Genomic DNA, 17,382 nt, shown 5'->3' with positions numbered 1-17,382 from the left:
AGAAAATGCAGTTTCAGCAGAACCCAATTTTAGCAGCAAGATAAAAACTAAAAAAACATGTAGAATAGAAGTGAAACCTAGGATGCTCCTACATCAACTAATTTGTTAAGATATTTAATTAAAATCACTTGTTAAAATGTCTCAGCATACATCCTACAGTTTGCACTTGCTTTCTTGATAATAGATCACCTCTACACAATCTCTAATTGATCCTTCATGATCTAATGTCTCAATGTTGTATCCTTCTCTATATTCTCTGTTCTTCGCTAACTAATTCTACAATTCAATTTTACTTCTAAGTCACCTTAAATTCTATACAAACTATCTTTTCCACTCTTCCAATTCAATCATTCACCCATCATACAATACTAAGAGTTTAGGGCTTTGTCCTCCTCAAGAAGACTGTGGTGGCTTAGGGTTAGGTATGAATCTACAATTGAGATTCATTTATTTTGTCGCTTAAACCTTTCCATTTTCTAATTGGATGCATATAATTACATAGGAAATCCAAATATAGATTTGTCCTTATCTCCAAAAGATCATAATCTATCCTTAAGTTTGTTTAAAAATGGTTTGCATAGTTGTTTGTGCCATTACAAACAAATATGTCAAAACTATGTCACTTAGCATATGAAGTCACTAATGCTCAACATGCACTATATTTTTGCTTATGAGTCAACACCTACATTACTTGGCATCCACTATTTACTTGGCACTTTAATCACTCAACATGATCTATCTACTCGACACTTGAGTGACTTAGCACATGAGTGACTCGACAGTCATTGCAACTCGACATGGTCTAATATTTACATGTTGTTTCTCGACATGTATTACTAATTTGACATGAACTGAGTAAATAGCTTAAGCGGGTTGAAACTCACTTGTCAAAACCATTCTGAGATCAACAATCTCCCCCTTTGACAGGAGTGTCAAAAACACTTAAATATACAATAATCAACCTTAATCTTCTCAAACATAACATATCCATGACTCAACTTATATACAAAACTTCAAAATTTCAAAATTCTATACTAACCTATATACCTCAAAATTGATAACTCCCCTTGAGTTAATGTGTCTAATTTTGGATCCAAAAACCTATGCTCCTTTCTAACTTTAATGCACTTTATTTGATACTCTTTCATCTAATATGCTCCGTCTTGGCTAATATCTGTATATGTTGACTGCTTTACTCTCCAAAGATGTATATCACCCCAATGATATAACTCTGATAACTTTGCTCCCCTTTTTTTTATTTCTCTCCCTTTTTGTTCATACTCCCCAAATATGTTTTGTAATGTTATATCTCTTTCTTTCTTTAATTCTCCCCTTGTATTGTATCTCTCCCATGTTATATTTATTTTCATTTATTCTCCCCCTTTTTAACACTTATGTCAAATGGGTTATACACTTATAGTGTGTTTGTCCAAAAAGGATTTGTAGACTTCCATTATGATTTTGAGAGCTGTATCCCAATTGTCACATGCAACATCTAATGACTTGATTTGGATTGCAAGCTTGGCAACAAGGTGCACTAGGCCATCTAAGGTAGAAAGATTGGGGTCTTTCTTTAGTAGAGTCTTGGCATAACCTTGTTCCTTGTGTAGTATCTCCATGTGTGGGGTAAGGGATGCCTGTCTACATGTCAATTTAGCTCTTGTGCTAGCCTCATCTACTGTCACTATGGCTAATTGACTTTGTCTTTGAAGCAATGATTTGAAATGCTTCCCACTTTGAGCTGGGTTTTGAGGTAGCTTAGTACTTGATATGTTAAGGTTTCTCTCCAGACTCAAAATATGGCTCCTAGTCTCTTGAGTGAAGAGTGTAGGATCACATAGCTTTGTGTATAATGAGAATATATTCTCAAGTACCTTCTTCACCTCTTCAACCTTAGTTGCCAATGCAACTTGAGTTAGTACTATTTCACTTGATATTTTCTCATTCACCTTTCCTTGGAACTTCTTCTTAGACCATTCTAAAAGTTTTGTGGTTGTATCAAGGTCTTCATTATTGACCTTTTCCACCATATATATCAATTTTTCTATCAGTGGCTTGGTCTCTTCAGGAGTTGGTAGGTTGAATGCATCTAAAAAGATGTCTTTTATATCTTGGAGTGCTTGTTTCTGCCTACGTTATCTCTTGAGCATTTCTTGATGCTTTTTCTTCTTTAAGGCCTATTGTAATATGCCTATTTGTTCCAATGTCATAGTATCATAGTCAAACTTTGGATTCAAAATTTCTTCATCAAGGCTTATGTCTCCATAGTAAATTACCTTATCAACCTTTGATGAGCTAGGGCTTGGCACTGAGATTTGTAATGGTATGGCTTTTGTGCTTAGCTTCTAAAGAACTTGTATAGAAGGACTGCCAGATGCTGGTAGAGTTACCAATTCTTGAATGGATTCTTGTTCCTTCACCTTAGGTGTTTGCTCATGTTCTTTAGGTTTTCTCTGATCTATCACTATGATTTGAATAACACCTTGTTCTTGTGCTTTAGATAAAGATGAATCCATCTGTCCTATTTTCTGCTATCCTGTACTTGTATCTTTTTCTTTTTCTTGCTTCTTCTCAATAATATCAACTTTGACACTTGTGTCAACCTTAGTAGATGTTTCTACTGATGTTTGAATTGAAGGTTGTACCCTAGTAACTCGAGGGATGAAAAAAGGTGGTTCTTGTGTATTGACTTTTTCCCTTGTGACCTCAGTTACTACCTTTTGCAATTCTTCTACACTAACCAAAACTAGATTTTCACAGGGTTTTTCTTGGAGTGTAGATTGGTCTAGAATCTTTTTCAAATCTTCTATAGTAAGTGGATTGATGTTCTAAGCTAAAGTATCAGAAACATCCTTAACAGTTATGGTCTCGGTTGTTATGCTTGTGACATGATGGGGACTAACATTAGGCATTTGCGTGTCCTACACACTCTATTCATCTTGCTTCTACTTAGCTATTGCCTTGTCACCATCTTGCTTTTTAGTTTCTTCCCTAGTTGTATTATCTTTCTTATCATCATTTTCTTTGTCATCATCATTGTCCTCATCCTTATCATCAAGTTTATCCTCTAAAGGGTCAACTTCTCCTTGTTTCATAGTAGTCAACCCATAGATAAGTTTCCATATTTGGGTTGATTTCTTGACCACATATTCAATATTATTTTGAAGACTGCTGTAGTCTCTATATTTAGGTGTAAACCTAACAACATATCTTTTGACAACCTTAGCAATCTATCCCTTTGTTAACTCTGGCATCACTTGAGCTAATGTGGTTTATCTGATCTCTTTCTCCAAATTTAAACAATAATGCCACTTTTTCTCAACAATATCATATAGACCTTTTGGTATTGTGTTGGAAAATTCTAGTGGTGTATTCTTAAAATTAGACATCATGGAATACAATGCCTCTTCCACTTGATTCTTATCTTCTTTTCTGAATTTATCAAAAATTAATATGCTTCAAACCAAATAAATCTGCATTGCTTTTGATATTTTCACATAAACTTTCAAGATCAGACAGGGAATTATGACTTACCACTTTAAATTGGTTGTTTTCATCTAATTCTATTCCTCATTTGAATCTGGCTGTGCCACATATTTTCTTCTTTTCCTTTATTTCTCTTGGTCACCTTGCTCTATTTGCTTAGTCTTTTCCTTGGTCTTCTAAGTTGTAGCACATGTCCTTGCTCTAGTGGTAGGAGCTGTTGGCTTGGCTGGGCTTGGTTTGACAATTTTCTTTGCCTTTGCCATTAGCTATGCTTTAGCCTTTCTCTTCTTTGGCTCAGCATGAGTAGGTGCTTCCTTAGCTTCTTCTCCCTTGACACCTTCAATTTCCTCCTCTTCCTTGTCTTCTCCCATGCCTTGAGTCAATGCAAGAGGTTCTTGTGATTGTGCTTGCTCTTCCTCTTCATCCTCCTCCTCTTCTTCTGCACCTTCTCCAAATTTGGCCTTTAGTTTATTCACTAGCTTATTTTTCTTTTTGAGTGTGGAGGTAGTTTTCAACTCCATTTTATAGTTGCCAAATATCTTTGCATTTTTATCTATTTCTTCTGTTAGTAGTGCTGTGATGGCTACTAAAGCTTCATCAACATTGATTTCATACCCAAGTGGCCTTAACCATCTCACCCTTAGTGTGGCAACTTATACAAAAGTGTAATCAACATCAAAAAGAAAAAATATATCATTATAATGTTGTTCAACTAAAGAAATTGGTATCCTCATTTCTTCCTTCATTGATTTCTTAAAGTCTTCAAAATAACTTGTCATCAATGTTTCAAAATTTTCTCCCATCTGCTCAATGTACTCATTGATCTGCATTGCAATTGACCTATTGGTCTTCCATCCTATAGTACCAAAAGAGGGAAATGCATTCTGTACATAAAAGAATATGCAAACTAGAATTGAACCAAATTTAAATTGTGCACTCTTTGTTTTCCTGATAGCTCCAAGATTTTCCATCAGTTGTTATAGTTGTAGGTCTTCCAGATCATAAGTATGATCTTTCTTTCCAATTTTGTAGCCAACATCCATAGCTATCTAGGGTACACTATTCAATCTACTAGATTGATAGAATTTATGAGAGATTACCCTTACAAAAAAGTTTAGCAGTGGACTAGTGATAGTATATATAGTCATACCTCTTTTATTCCAAACTGCTCCATTGTTCTTATCAATTACTTCCTTGGAGTCACTTCAGAGTGTCTTCGGCCAATCTAGGGTTGGATAGCCAGTAACCCTATGAATTATTCTTTTGGTGATTTTGGTCGGTCCTCCTTCTAACCATAAAGATTCATCATGAATTCTGCTTAGCACAATTCTTATCTCAGTTTTAAACACATTTGAAAAATCTAGGGCTCATGTCAAACTCTTTTTCTCCACAATTTTGTATTCCTCCTTCAAAACACCATTCTCACACAATCTGTTATATGCATCTCTAATTTTCATATCTCCTATTCCTCCTATTTTGCAATTATAACACTTCCTAACATCTTGCACCATGATAATGTTTGGCAGGATCATTGACAAAGCTCCAAAAGGATCTTGTATATAAGCTATGTCAGGAATGACTTTAAATATTGGTTGTTTCACTTCATTACTAACAAGCTGGACATTCAAAACCTCCTTCCCTTCTACATTTTTCAACCTAGATGCCATTTTGTCAAACTAGGGTTTATGCAAAAGTAAACTGCATTACATAGCTGTAAGCTTGGCATCAACCATTTTTAGAATCACTCAGTATATATTGATATTTCCATCACTCAACAGCTACTACGAGTTTGGCATCAACTAGATAGTTTGGTAGCTTGGCATCAACTAGTATTCCAATCAGTATACATATGAGACTTTTCATGCTTGACAACATCATAAAAAATTTGAAGATTTAACTTGAATTTTCAACAACACCTTGCATCTTTATTCATGCTAAAGTAGTCTTTTCAGTACTATCTCCTTTGGAACTAATGTATGACATAACACTGGAATATCAGTCCCACATACTTCTTGATTGCCTAGTTTGATGAGGTGTGATCACTTGACCCATTGGGTGAAGTGATCCCTTCTCCATTAGATGTGCTGCAATCATTCTTCTTTTTCCATGTCTTGTTTATCTCATCTTTGATGTGTTCAAAATCTACCTTGCCTTTTCCTTTATCAAATTCACAACTTGGTGCCTTTGAACTTGTTGGACAATGCTTATTGATGTGACTAGTCTTCAAACAGCTAAAATATGTAGTTTGACTCAACTTTCTTTTTTAATTACCACTGAAGTGTGTCCTAATGCAATTCTCAAAAATATGTCCATATTCTTGACAATAGTGACAACTATATCTTGTATTATAATCCCAATTATAAAAGTTTCCATTGTTTCTTACCTTTGCTGGCTTGTTTAATGATCACATGGATTTGGATCTACATTCAAAGGCTCTATGTCCATACTTTTGATAGTTATAGAAACATCCTTCAAATCTTTGTTTATGCATGGTTCTAGTTCTGCATTCATGTGCATGATGACCTTGCTTGTTGCACTTATGACAATGAGTCATGTTCTTAGACTTGACATTCTAATCTATATTCTTTCTCCTGCACACATTAGCAGTATGTCCTTTTTTACCACAATTATGACAAGTAGGTTTGGATTTCTTACCCTTGGTGTTCCTTTCTTTAGCAGCTTTGGATGATTCTCCTTCTTCAATGCTTATGTAGCCCAATCTTGATGTATCTTTGTTGGATCTAGGGGATCTCAGTAATTGCTCAAAGTATTTGATGGATTCATTTGGCTTGTTGAGACTTTCAGTGAATTCATTTTCTCTTTTTAGGTCACTCTACAATTGTTCATTGTGCAACTTCAATGTAGTTATCTCAATGTTCTCGACATTCAATTCATAGTTGGCATTCATCATTTGACTTAGAGTATCCAATTGCTTGTTAGAGATCTTGATTAGCTTTGTTGACTTCTCTTCCAATTTGTTTGCTAGAATTCTTTTGTCTTCTTCAATCATGAATTTTTTTCCAAGGTTTTCTTCTTCTGTTTAGTCACCTCACATAGTAGTATAGCTTGTGATTCTTGCTCTAGCTTGAGGTTTTTGGTTTCCTCAGCTTGGATTTCATTCTTTTCCATTAGATTTGAAACTGCTGCATCAAATTCATTGGAGTCACCATCTGCAAATAGCTTGGTAGTGTCTATCTCTTTGTATAGTGTGTTATTCTCTACAATAGCAATCTCTTTCCTTCTCTTCAAGGATTTCTTTAGTTCCTCTCTTGCTTCATTCAGTTGATGTAGCATGAGATGTATTTCAATCTCCTAGTTCTCAATAGTCTTTCCCAGCTTGTAGGCTTCAATTTTAAGATCTTTCCTCAAAGTTGCAAAGCTTCTCTTTTAGAGAACTTCACTCTAATACCAATTGTTAGAATTACAAGTGGGAAGAGAGTAAACTTCTAGGGGGGGGGGGGTGGTGAATCAGGAGTTTAGACTTGGACCCATAAAACTTTCACCATTCATTCATCATATGCATTAACTAATAAGTTGAAATAACATGTAAAGCATATGTATCTAAATCATGTAACCATGTAATCAATCACACAGATGACACCAGTTATGATTACTCATAAACCCTCCAAATGAAAAGGTAAAACTGGGGTGGGGACAACACCCAAAAATCTTCACTACTGTAGCAATAAAGTGTACCCAATGAAGGTTACAATGATTTGACCATGAATCATAGTCTACTCTATGAAAGACCTACCATGTTAAAGGCTTACAAAGACTATTAAGTCCCACCTTGTTAGAGGATTTCAACACCTTATTAGAAGTGTGCTTGGTTAAAAGATTTCATACAGCTTGTTAGGACTACTCTGTTAAGAGATTTAACTGAAATCACTTGTTAAAATGTCTTAGCATAGATCCTACGGTTGGCACTTGCTTGCCTAATAATAGATCACCTCTATAAAATCTCTAATTGATCCTTCATCATCTGATGTCTCAATGCTGTATCCTTCTCTATATTCTCTGTTCTTCTGTAACTGATTCTACAATTCACTCTTACTTCTAAGTCACCTTGAATGCTCTACAAACAATTTTGTTTGCTCTTCCAATTCAATCATTCACCATCATACACTACTAAGAGTTTAGGGCTTCGTCCTCCTTAAGAAGATTCTAGTGGCTTAGGGTTAGGTATGAATCTACAAGTAAGATTCATCCAGTTTTCCACCTAAACCTTCCCATTTTTTGATTGGTTGCATGTAATTACATAGGAAATCCAAATATAGATTTATCCTTATCTCTAAAAGATCATAATCTATCCTTAAGTCAGCTTAAAACTAGTTTACATTGTTGTTTGTGCCATTACAAACAAATATGTCAAAACTATGTCACTTGGCATATGGAGTCATTGATGCTTAGCATGCATTGTATTTCTACTTCTGACTCAACACCTGCATTACTCGACATCCACTATTTACTCAACGCTTGAATCACTCGACATGGTCTATTTGCTCGACACTTGAGTGACTCGGAACATAAGTGACTCAACACTCATTGCAACTTAGCATGGTCTATTATTTATATGTTGTGCTCATCATGTATTACTAGTTCAACATGAATTGAGTAAATAGCTTAAGTGTGTTGATACTCACTTGTCAAAACTATTCTAAGATCAACACTATGAAGAATTGTGACCAATCTACTGTAAGGGATACATATTGTTATAAAATGTTATAAAGTGAATGAAATATGAATGAAGTATCAGGTTGTGAATTTTTTATCCCTCAAGTGCACCCGCCTTAGTTTTGTAGAGCCAAAAGAGTAGAAAATCTTTCATGATTTTGTTGAAGTTGGGTCTAGATCTAAAGAACATATAATTGTTTATGGGAAGTAAGTAATCCTTAGGTTATTTTTTTTTCATCATCTTGGTATAAAATATTTTGTTTCTTAATAGTGTAAAAACACCAATACTTACAACAGTTTGCAAGATAGAGCTGCGACTATGACCCAGAACTACCCTAGACAACCTACATGCCTTCTTTATATAGATTTTTTTTCACTTCCTAGGAAGGTTCTAGACAAAAATATCTAACCCTTGAGGTTGACCAACCTTATATTATTTTATGACACTTTATTACATAGGATCAATTCAAGATTATTTACAAATTACATTTTCAGATAGTCCACTTCTGGAGACCATAACTAACAAACCATTGACCCATTGGGATATTATAAACCCATTAAAAATTTCTTGAGTAAATTTCTAAAATAGCTGGTCATGCAGGTTCCATTAGCTAAGGTTTGACCTTTTTTTGGAGCCAGTTAGGCCTTCATCACTGAGCTTGAAGTTTGGATAATCAAAATTCATACGAAAAATGTGCAATAAGTACAGTAATACAAATGATATGATAATGAAACTCATGTGGAAAACTAATATGTCTAAGATGAACCTCCACATATGAGATTAGAACAATCTGATCACATAATACCAACTTACTAAAAATAGCAAGTTTCCACAAATAACAACTTTGCATAGGAATAACCCCTCTTGACAAATCAAAATTGGAAATAGAAATATTTTTGGGTGATACAAGATTTCCATTACACCTAGGATACTCTTGCATCAGTTTTGGTGAGATCCACATGATTTGAAACCCTTCTTTTTCCCATAGGAGCTATATTAGCACTAGTAGAAATATCTCCCTTGAAATACTTTCTGGGGCCATTGGAACTATTCTAAGAGACTCAATGTCCATGTCCAATCCTAAAAGAAGCATCATAATTCTATTGGAAGGGATTCAAACCATTTTTTTGTAACCTTATTTATCACCTAATATTCCTGGAATGGAATATTTTCCATCCCTCTTCTCCAGTAAGGATTTGAGACACTATAATTGTGTAAATTAGTTTTTTTTTTTTCTAAAAATAATCTATTCACCCCTTGAAAAATGGGGGAGGTTTTTCCTCAAAATATTCTAGGAGGGAGAAAGAATGTCCCTACTTGACTATCCTTATCTTCTACATTTGCATGGACAAAACCCAAGATCCATACTAAGTATAAAAAATGCCTTTCCATATTTTCTAGATTTTGCATATTAGTAGGGCATAGTTGTTTACAATTTTATTTGTTATACATTCTTTAAATTAAATTTTATCTTTTTACTTTCTTCATTACTTAAATCTAGAATTCTTTAAATTATTTTCATTGATAGTGGTGGTGTAGAGATCAACTTAACTAGTCTCATGTCACCAATTTTCTTTCAAAGGAGACAAGAATAAGATATAGGAATGACAACTCAAAGGATGACCTACATGTTTAGGGAAAGCCCAAGAAAATAGGTAGACTAAGAGAAAAAAAGAAGGAGAGATCCAAGTCAATAATGACTTCAAATATTCTCAATCTGAAGTATAAGGGGGTGGTGAGTAGGATATTTTGTGGATTGACTTGATTGAAACATTATCCATTATTTGGAGAATGATAAAGAAAGGGGCCTTTCTTATTGATAACAAATTTATTTTTATCATGAATAAATGTGAGGATACCTTATTTTGGGTAAATTCATGGGACACTAACCCTTTGATTCTCTCCTATTTTCCATAACTCTAATCCTTGAGTGATGTTTCTTTAGAGGTCGTATGATTAAGAGGTATTGATTTTGTGTATTTTATTTTTTTAATGAAATCTATACAATTATTTTTAGAGAAATCTTAAATATTGGTCTATGAGCCTCTATTGGTGATAGAAATAAGCTTCCTCTTATTTTTGTCAACCAATCTTGTTTTGTAGATGAGTTTGATACTTTCCTTTAGACTCATGATAATGAAGAATTAAATTCTACTATCTTGGATATATTAATCTTTATACCAATGGATGAAAGAATTATGCTTTTCCTCAATAGAGGATAATTTATAAAGATATCAGGTAGTGAAAATGTAATCTATTCATGTGGTTGCAAGTTCAAAATAAATATTTAGCTTGGAGAAAATAAGGATTAAAAATGAATTCCAATGTTGGGATAAGGTGTTTTACATTGTGCATAATTATTATAAAATGATATTATTTAACTATGTGTGGTACCCCCAAAGGAACCTAATGGAGGTACATCACTAGGTTTGGAATTTTTGGGGTCATATTTTGTGTTGTGTTGTGACATTGGAAATTATATTTAATGTGTATGTCATGTTGGGATATAATATCACATTTATTTAATATTGGAGAAACATATAAAAAAGGTCAAAACTTAGTACCCAATATTAAATAATGGGTCAATAGTATTGTATTTGCATGGTTTTGTGGTGCCTGATTTTACTTTACCACTAGTTGTGTTTTTGTGTGAGCTTGTTTCTATAGGAGTGACACATGTTAGTGGTTTGAGTTAGTTGGTTGATTGGGTTGTCATAATTAATTCTTTGTAAAAATTTCATATTTGAAGCATGATATTAGATGTGTTCATTCATGCATGAACAAATGGAGGATGTATGGAAAAGGCTTGATGTTCAAGATTGTTATTGTAATTCAAACTGTATAAGTTCTTTAAATAGTTTTATAATTGAATGACACAATTGAAGCATTAATCCTTTTTAGGGCTAGATAATTTCCCCCTCATTAGAGTTTTCTTAGGATATATCTTGTAGCTTGTCTATTGATATATGAATTATGGTTATTTTCAAGCTTATATGCATTTATCTCTCATGGACTACATAGCAAATAGATTAGATAGAAATAGACGTGCGATAACAAGTGATATTTCAACTCTAATTGTTGATTTGAAACTGTAACCCTAATTTGAGTGGACAAGGTGTAACATTGAAGCCATGATTATGAATAAGAGATTTGGGGCATTAGAAGTTATGGAACACATTTGTAGTTTATTTTATAATAGATCCAATAGTTTTGGGTTTGTTATTATGATCGATTGTTTGTGAGTTTGTAGTTTACGAAAAAATGAGTTTATAATGAACCTTGCCACTGGATACAAGTTGTTTAAGTGATGAATTTTGATATATAATTATTCCTATTTATAGCCATTAAAAACAAAATTTTTTTTTACACATGAGAAAGAGGGTAACCTTGGTAGACAGATCTTGGAAGTGAGAATTGAGGGAAAAGGAGCCATCAACTACTCTTTCATTCACATCCATGATCAACATTTTGATGTGATATCAAATTTAAGGGCCAAATCCCAGCCATTGCATCATGTTAAGAATGAAAGGCCAACAAATGCGGTCATAGACATTGTCAAGGTGTAGTTTGAAAATAAGAGCATCTTGGGCAGTTTGTTGGGCCCATTTAACCATCTCTCAAGCTAACACTAGATTATTAAGGAAAAATCCACCTCCTACAAAACTTTTTTTTGTTGGTCAAACTATCATTCATGAGTAAGACATATTATGTAGTTTAATGGTTTGTCACATGTAATATCCTAATTCTTTCCTTTAGGAACAAGTTTAATAAGGCCCTAATTGATAATTGAACCCAAGGACCTACTTTCAACACCTTTAAGATACACATAAGAAAAATCTATTAAAAAAAAGACCACAAGGTTTGGTAGAATTCAACTAAGAGACCATCCATTACATGACTTTTTCTATAGCCATATTACAAAGAGCCATGGAAAAAGATCCATCAAGAAATTCACCATAGCCATCATCAATCTTATGGGGAGTACAATTTCAGCTACATTTTCCTTGACAATAGAAATTATAGGATCACTTAACAATTTATCTATAAAAAGTTTATAATACCTCAAAAAGATCACATTATGTTTGAGTGGTTGATCTATGAGGTACGGTTAAAATAGATTTGATGAATAATATTTGTCAAGTTTTGTATTGATATTACAAAAAACAAAAGAAAATTTTGAAGCCTCAATCCCTATCTTTGATCCATTGAAAATGAGAACAGTTGTACACCTTTACCTTTGTAAACCTTCAATTTTCTAAGTAAATGTTCATATTAGACAATAGATTGCTTCAGTAATACGGTCATGGTAGTTGGCAGCATGAACAAAACATTGTCCTCAAATTATCCTTTCTAAAATGTTTTGAAATCTCCATCATCTAACAATAGCTTTTCATCCATAATCACAAAGGAAAGAAATTCATAACATGAAATCCATTGTCGTCATGTTTATGACTAATCTTGTGTTCCCATGCAGCTGCTTAACTACACTTTGTGCTTATATTTAAGTAGTTTAGTGTTCTCATGGAAATTTTAAAGTGTCTATAAAGGATAATTTAGAATCTCTAGCTATTTTAGTGAAGCTGCTATTATTTAACAATTGAAAATAAGCTATGTGAAAAGAGGAGGGGTTGAAAATAAGTAGTGACTGCTTATTGCCAAAAACACCACGTGGCTCTACAAACTTTTTTCCCTCCTTTTAAAAAATGTTTTATTTCTAATTTCATCTTTGTTAAAGTATTATATAATTAATTAATGCAAAATTTAACTTTCCTTAAAATTAAACAACAAAAAATATGTTCATGAGGCCACAAACTCCACAATTATTTCCTATAATTGTTGAGGAGACACAAATAAGCTAAACACTCGCATGAGAACATGCTCTAAGAAATATACTATCTAGCACTCTTGGCCACTTATGGTTGAAATTAAATTAATTTAAACAAGGAATCAATAAAAAATCAATACAAAATCTTAAAACAAACACTAAAGAGGATTCACATTATAATTTGCAGCCAGATCGTGTTAATTAGTTGATCACGGAATGCTTGGTCTTCTTTTCTTAAGATGCGAGTAACACGTAATATGAATGTTTACTCTCTAAAACTTTCATCCAACATTGGCTATTATACTCTAATCCCTCTTTCCAATTTGATCCCACTTGGCGAACATCTTTCTTATCCATAGAAAGCTAAAAAGGTTGATATTAGAAATGAAGTAGAAATACATCAAATGAGAAGAGGGAAACAGTAGTACCAAACATACAAATTACGTTAAGAAGAAGCCGGGAAAGCCAGTTTCTTGCGGGCAATGAAGAACACGACATATTATATGATTTGGACATGATTATCCACCTAAATGGTATATCTATACGAATATCCTTTCCAATTTTCAGGCTTCGATCACGGCACCGCTTTCTTTATTCGTTTGTAGATTCACGTCGCTTTACAAGAGTTGCAGAATGATTTTCAGACGCCTCATACGTACTACTGGAATAGATTCATCGAGCTTCCAATTTCTTCCCTATTTAATGAAGAACCCCTTCTGTTTTCTGCAAAATTTTGTGCAATCTTGTCGATTTTCTTTGCGGAAAAGATATGGGGGAGATCAAAATGGAGGGGCCGATTAAAACCGTAGTTGTTCTTGTGCAAGAGAATCGATCCTTCGACCACATGCTCGGATGGATGAAGCGGATCAATCCAGAAATTGACGGCGTAACAGGGCAAGAATGGAATCCTCTGTCCACTTCAGATCCATTTTCGGACAGATTATTTTTTGACGACAAGTCGGAATATGTGGATGCAGATCCTGGCCATTCTTTCCAAGCCATTAGAGAACAAGTTTTTGGAAATTCCAGACACACATGGCTGGATCCTCCTCCCATGAACGGATTCGCTCAGCAGGCCGAAAAAATAGAGGAAGGCATGTCGGAGACTGTTATGAATGGCTTCAAACCGGAAGCTGTTCCAGTCTACGAAGCCCTGGTTAAAGAATTTGCGGTCTTCGACAGATGGTTTGCATCTGTTCCGGCCTCAACGCAGCCAAATCGGCTTTTCGTTCACTCTGCAACTTCTCACGGTGCAACCAGCAACAATGCAATCAAGCTCATCGAAGGAAGTCCGCAAAAGACGATCTTTGAATCCGTTCACGAATCCGGCCTCGACTTCGGCATTTATTACCAGTATCCTCCTTCTACTCTCTTCTACAAAAATCTCAGAAAGCTCAAGTACATCACCAAGTTTCACCAGTACGATCTCAAGTTCAAATCTCACGCCAAGCAAGGGAAACTGCCTAACTATGTCGTCATTGAGCAGAGATTTTTCGATCTGAAGATTCTTCCGGCGAATGATGATCATCCTTCGCATGATGTCGCCGAAGGTCAGAAATTTGTCAAAGAGGTTTACGAGACGCTGAGATCGAGTCCTCAGTGGAACGAAATGGTGTTCATTATCACTTACGATGAGCACGGGGGTTTCTTCGATCATGTTCCGACGCCTGTCAGAAATGTTCCGTCTCCTGACGGAACTGTAGGCCCCAAACCCTACCACTTCAAATTCAACAGATTAGGCGTTCGTGTGCCTACCATTGCCATTTCTCCCTGGATCAATCCAGGAACCGGTATATTTTCTCTCCACAAATTTACTTTCTTCTCACAAACAAAAGCAAAATATTTGAAAATGATCATAAATTTGGCTTGTATTTGCAGTGGTGCGTAAACCTACCGGACCGTATGCTTCCTCCGAATTCGAGCACTCATCGATACCTGCAACAGTGAAGAAAATATTCAATTTGAAAGCAGATTTCTTGACAAAGAGAGACGCTTGGGCGGGAACTTTCGAAGGCATTTTACAATTGCGGGAGACTCCAAGAACAGATTGTCCCGGTATCAGATTCTCTTCATACTACATTTCAAATATTTTCTGTCACAAAATAAAATCTGACTTCTTCAACAATAATTGTTTGTGCAGTGACGCTGCCGGAATCGGTAAAGCTAAGAGCGTCAGAAGCAAATGAAGATGCGCGTTTGAATGAATTTCAGAGTGAGTTGGTTCAGCTGGCGGCTCAATTGAATGGAGATCATGCTCTGGATAGCTACCCGGACGAGCTGCCGAAGCAGATGTGCGTGAGAGAAGCTCAGAAATACGTTGAGAGCGCTGTAAATCGCTTCTTTGAAGCTTGCGAAAAAGCGATAATGGAGGGTGAAGATGAATCAAGTATTGTGAAGCTTCCATGTGAGACGGCAGATCAAAAGGGTTCTGGAATCCGGCAGGCTTTGAGAAATATGATATCCTGCCTTGCCTGTGCTTCGCACTAAAAATCAGTAACAATACCTTCAATCTTGTATTTCTTTCACACCATACTCCTCGAATTAAAATTAAAATTCAGCCCTCGTAAATAAATAGAGGATTCTGTAGCTCCCTTACAAGCTTCGTGTTCAAGTTAATCAATTAATTGTTGTAGCTTTAGTAACAGATGAACCAGAAGTTGTCCATAATCTGATTTTAGTAGCGGCTTTTTGGCCACTTCTCTTGTGTGTACCTATATACATTTATTTTGTACAAATTTTTATATAATAATTATTCCATAGACTTTTAATGTGGGGTTGTTCTTATACATATTGTTCGAAAAATTTGTTCATGTGGTGAAACTACTTTAAAAATTAGACTGTCAAAAATTTGTTCACTTTAAGAAAATGATGTCCATTATTATATATTTTTAATTTTATTTGAAAAAACTTTTATTCTCTATTTTTTTCGAGTGAAATAATAATTATTAATTATCTTTATAATTAATAAATTTAAAATTTAAAATAAACAATAATATTGTATGAAATAATTATAAAATGGATAATATTAATTGTATAAAATCTAAAAATTGTGTTTTTAGGTAAAAAAGATATGTATTTTTTTTGATAAATTATAGTATAACAAGTTTTAAATTATTATTTTAGCAATAAAAGCAAAATTTTATATTATAACAAGTTTTAAATTGTTATTTTATGTAAACATGCAATACCACAAAACCAATCACATATTTTGACACAAGGATTTTATGTGGAAACCCAATTTGGGAAAAAGCACTAGTAACATGCTACCAATTTTCACTCTTCTGAAGTGAGCCCTGTGAGAAGCCAATCCTGTTAAAGGCTACAATGCACACTATTAAATGTGACCTGGTTAAAGGATTTTAATCACCCTATAAGGAGTGAGCCTTGTTAGAGGACTTTAGAACATTCCATTAGAATGTCACCCTATTAAAGGGTTTACTAATGACTAATGGTCAACCTTAGTCTAAAGGATTTATCCAGATTGATACAATTGTTAGCGAGTAACAACAAGACTTGATCTGATAACAATAACAAATCACTTGTAGATTACAGATCTCACATTTAGTCCTCCATTCTACTTGGTATTCATCTTCTTCGTCTCTAATAGCTTGTTCACCCTTCAAGTCTTTATCACCTTAAGCCTTCTTTCTTAGTATGCCAACTGCAGACTCTTCCCTTTGGCCACCATATGAAGCAACACCCTAGACTTCTTGTCTTTCTTAGGTTCTCATGCATGATGAGTTGCTTCTAGCTTGCTATCTCCTTAAATGGAGAATTTATGTCTTTTATCGCTTAACCATAATCGTCCATTCTACGGTTAGGTTAGATTTATTGAATCTACCCATCTTTCCATTTTGTTTCCTTTGAGGAACTTTCTCTACAATCCTCTTTGAATTCATCTGAAAATGGTTTATTCTTGACTTATATGCCACCAAATCATCAAAGTTATCTTCCACACGCTTCACACAATTCAAGAAATCAATTTTGTTGGCTTAGATTTGTTAAATCTTCAATCTACCTCATTTTATTGGTACTTGGCAACAACAAACACTATTTTCTGGGTCTCAACCAATACTAGGTTTCTCGACATCCACTAAGTCTTTACTGGTGCTCGACACTTTCTTTACTTGTTACCAACTAGATTTCACTTTGCTCGATACATACTGAACTTTTCTCGGCTTCAACAAATTTTTTGCTCAGCATGAATTAAATTACTTGACTTCCACTATTTTCTCGGTCAGGCTTGGCAGACACATTTCTTTACTTAGCCTTCTTCTAGTATTTTCTCAAGTATCCTTTCATTATAGCCTTAAGTAGATAAACAATACACTATATCATCCATTTCTTTCTTGGTCTTAGTGCTTCTTTTATACACCATATAACTTAACCTTTCTCT

The 17,382-nt window shown here is 34.5% G+C and overlaps 1 protein-coding gene across 1 annotated transcript; it reads left to right on the top strand.

The window, feature by feature from the left end:
- The first annotated feature begins 13,553 nt into the window (after positions 1 to 13,553).
- Positions 13,554 to 15,754, top strand: LOC149552147 (non-specific phospholipase C2-like). The gene is made up of 3 exons (XM_089789770.1): positions 13,554 to 14,776; positions 14,865 to 15,041; positions 15,127 to 15,754. Exons 1-3 carry the CDS (start codon positions 13,756 to 13,758, stop codon positions 15,471 to 15,473), a joined length of 1,545 nt encoding a protein of 514 aa, XP_089645896.1. The 5' UTR covers positions 13,554 to 13,755; the 3' UTR covers positions 15,474 to 15,754.
- The last annotated feature ends 1,628 nt before the right edge of the window (positions 15,755 to 17,382 follow it).

Source organism: Cupressus sempervirens, chromosome 6, assembly GCF_028749045.1.
Source record: "Cupressus sempervirens isolate cs-2001-9-10 chromosome 6, ASM2874904v1, whole genome shotgun sequence".
Classification (NCBI taxonomy): Eukaryota; Viridiplantae; Streptophyta; class Pinopsida; order Cupressales; family Cupressaceae; genus Cupressus; species Cupressus sempervirens.
This window is presented reverse-complemented; position numbering and strand designations above follow the sequence as displayed.